At 36.5% G+C, this 3,533-nt stretch overlaps 1 protein-coding gene across 1 annotated transcript; it reads right to left on the reverse strand.

Annotated features, from left to right (window-relative positions):
- Nucleotides 1-278: 278 nt before the first annotated feature.
- LOC147382657 (disease resistance RPP13-like protein 4) lies at nt 279-2,927 on the reverse strand. The gene is made up of 2 exons (XM_086427210.1): nt 1,604-2,927; nt 279-937 (listed from the first exon to the last, which is right to left on the reverse strand). Exons 1-2 carry the CDS (start codon nt 2,925-2,927, stop codon nt 279-281), a joined length of 1,983 nt encoding a protein of 660 aa, XP_086283336.1.
- Nucleotides 2,928-3,533: the final 606 nt, after the last annotated feature.

A 3,533-nucleotide genomic window follows, 5' to 3' on the forward strand; every position in this document is an offset into this window, starting at 1 on the left:
TTTCTAGGAAATATGTAATTTTCCTCCTATCCTAACCATATGCAAACATTTTGCAGGAGGGTACTTACATCAAAATGAACAGCTTAATCTTCCCTCCAAGTGCCTAAGTACTGCCCCTACAAATTATCCATCCAAGTGAAAAGAGAATGCTTTCATCCAAATCAACTATTATTAATGGAAATTTAAAACTAGAAAAGCCCCAATAAAAAATAATAAAAAAAAGTAAATATGCTAACCTTTTAAAGGAGGGTATCGAAATTGAAGTGTACGTACACAGTTCATTCTTTCCTCCAAGTGCCGCTACCATCTTCATCCAAGTCCAAAGGGAATGCTTTGAATTTTGGGCAGTAGAAAACCTTTAGGAGTCTTAAAAATGGCATTGCCTTTTGCATTCTCGGCCACTCCTCCTCCAATTCGTATAGGCAGCCAAGGTATAAGACTTCCAATTTCCAGACAGTTGTTGTATTATTGTTGTTAGAAACCTCATCATCTCCAAAGAATTCTGGACTCATATGCCTGAGATATTTACTATCATGAATGGTAAGATACCTTAAATTGGGAAGAGAGGTTGGATTGAGCCAAATAGGTGTCTTTTCTCCTACTTCTCCACTAAGAGATAACTCTGAGAGCTGGTTAAGAGGTGAGAGTAGTTCATGATCTACTTTCCTTGCTAGTTGTAGTCGTTCCTCTGTACCATTGTTGTTGTTGTTACTTGGAAATAGTATATGCAACCACTCCAATTGTGTGAGCTCTGACAACACCTTCAGCTCCCCTTGTTCTATTCCATCTTCTGAATCTATCCAAAACGCAAGTTCACTGATTTGAGTCAATTTCTTCAACCCAGAAATGCAAAAGCCCCCATCCTTGACTTTTGAAGTCGCAGTAAAAGAGATTCTATACAGTTGTCGAAGGTTTCCAATCTCATTTGCGAGGAATTCTATAGACACACAACCGAATAAATCCAAGGTGCATAATTTCTCCAAGGATGCTATATTTTTTGGCAATCTCTTTAAATTAGGACAATTCACTAGGCTTAAAATTTGAAGGTTTTGACAGTTTCCAATAGAATCTGGAAGTCTCTCTAATCGGGAGTTTTCTATCCAAAGACAAACGAGATGCTGCAGTGATCCTATCCAACTCAACCAATCTACTCTTTTAAGAGTTTTCTGAGATAAATCCTTAAAACAAATAACCAAAACCCTCAACCATTTTAAATGGCATAGCTTTGATTCCAGATTTAGAACCAACTCCTCACTCTCTTCTAAATCAAACCCTATTATTGTCCGCAATGATTTGAAATTAGTTTGCACCTCGGATATAAAGAGATTCATATCTGTGTTCATCACCATACCTACTCGACGACGTGATTGGATTTGGATAGAGGAAGACTCCCCCCCATCATTTATCCAAATAAAATTTTCTTCCTCTGCGACCCTTGTAATCATTTCTCTTACCATATCATGTACTTTAAACCAAACATTTTTTGCTCCTAAAGACTCAAATTCTAGAAGTAATAAACATCGGCTGATTAATTCTTCGAAATACTCTCTTCCAATATCATATGCAGTCCTTTCTTGTTTCCCTACTCGGACAAAGCCCTCACCAATCCACCAAGAAATGATATCTCCAGATAATATACTATAATCTTCAGGATATACAGCCAAGCACATCATACATGGTTTCAAATGAGAAGGAAGTTCATCATAACTTAATTGTAACATAGAAAAGATTGGTTCACCTTTCTTATCCAATTCTTCGCTTAGGTTCTTAGATATTCGCTCCCATTCCTTGCTCGAACTTCCTTTATTTATCATCATTCCTCCCACAACCTTGATTGCCAATGGGAGTCCTCCACATCTATCAACAATCTCCCTACCGATATTCTCAAGTTCTGAATTTGTACACTGACCTCCGTCCATTGAAAATGCTGTTTTCATGAATAATGACCAACTGTCCTTATCAGAGAGAGGTCGTGAATGATGTGTGCGTGTCTCAGTGGCTCCCATTAAGGGAGCCACATCCACATCCCTTGTTGTGACAATGACACAACTGCTGCTGTGAACCAAAACAGCCTTCAAACTTTCCCACCATAAACCTTCATCTAGTCTCCATACATCATCCAGGATAACCAAACATTTCTTCTTCTCCAATATGTCCTGTAGTTCCTTCAGTAAATCATATAAATTGATGTTCGAGAAGTCTTTGGGCCCGCCAATTTTTTTCAACATACTCTTGATTGACTCTTCAAATTTGAAAGTTTGTGAAACAATCACCATCAAGATATGATCGAAGTAATGCTCCACATCATCTTCATTATGTACCTTTTGAGCAAGGGTAGTTTTTCCAATCCCACCCATACCGACTATTCCAATGATGTTCAACGGTGACCCATGTGGGTTTAAGACCCACCGTTTAATTTTCTTCACATCTTCCTCCAGGCCTACTATTTCAGCATTTTTCATTAGAATTGGGTAAGTCGCCGGTCGATGACTTCCTAACTGCTCTTGGTCCAAAGGAATAGGAGGAGTTGCAAGAAGGTAAGAACTCAACCTACCTCTATGAGTCTGTATTTCTTGATTTATCCCACCAAGCTTCTTTCCCAATCTATAACGGAATTTCCAGAATGAAGGAGAGCAATAACGCTTGAAGTTTGAGACCCTTTTTCTTCTTTCAAAATACAACTTGCAATCTAAGAGAATATCCTCTGCATCATATAGTAACTCTCTCAATTGTCCCACACAAGTCTTAAGAACTTCATTTTGGTCCTTCTTCCTTACACTTTCTACTTGTTTGATGTAGCTCTGCATTAACATGAGCTCTTGATTCACGATCTTAAATTGCTTGTGGAATTCAAGCACATGGCAACTTTCATTTAGGAGACTTTCGACCAGTTTTTCTATGAGAATGTTTAGGATTGCATCCGCCATTTTCCTGCACATTTTTTTATCAAAATATCGCAATCTTTTAAAATGTAAAATTAGTAAAGGACAAAATTAACAACTTTAAAGTTAAATATAGTGTCATTGGCTATAGTTATTCCAATAGCAGAGAAGAAAACTAAAGCATTAATAGTGCAGGCAACTAGTCCAGGAGTTTAATATTAATCTTTAAATTGAACTTCAAAATCAAACCATGAAAAAATGGAAGATTAATGATATGTTTATTTGTGCATTTGTTGGGTAATCGATTTTGGTTGAAAACCAAATTTTCCACGATCACAAGTATATATCTTCTTAATCTTCCAGTCGGTCAAAGAATTTTCCATCGATAGAGAATTCTCTTACATTAAATCCTTCCGTCTATGAGAAAGTTTTTTTGACCAATTAATCATTTGCCTCCAAAAACAAACATAACCTAATATAGAATACATGAGCTTATGTTTCTATCTTTTAGAGTTATGTATAGTAAGATTAGAATAGTCGTTGTTGAGATAATTAATTATTACTAATAAAAATCTATCTATTTCTTGTAAATTTTAGAGATGCTTAACGTGCGAGCATATGAATGTATGAATGAGTATATAATGAGCTGAT

This window comes from Akebia trifoliata, chromosome 16 (assembly GCF_017979445.1).
Source record: "Akebia trifoliata isolate Shusen 1 chromosome 16, ASM1797944v1, whole genome shotgun sequence".
Taxonomy (NCBI): Eukaryota; Viridiplantae; Streptophyta; class Magnoliopsida; order Ranunculales; family Lardizabalaceae; genus Akebia; species Akebia trifoliata.

Bases quoted from the DNA above. Each gene is read 5' to 3' on its own strand.
- LOC147382657 (XM_086427210.1), bottom strand. From the start codon at position 2,927: ATGGCGGATGCAATCCTAAACATTCTCATAGAAAAACTGGTCGAAAGT. The intron at 938-1,603 runs GTGAGGGCTTTG...GTGTGTCTATAG, and splicing joins TATCATTTCTTGGTGGATTG to AATTCCTCGCAAATGAGATT.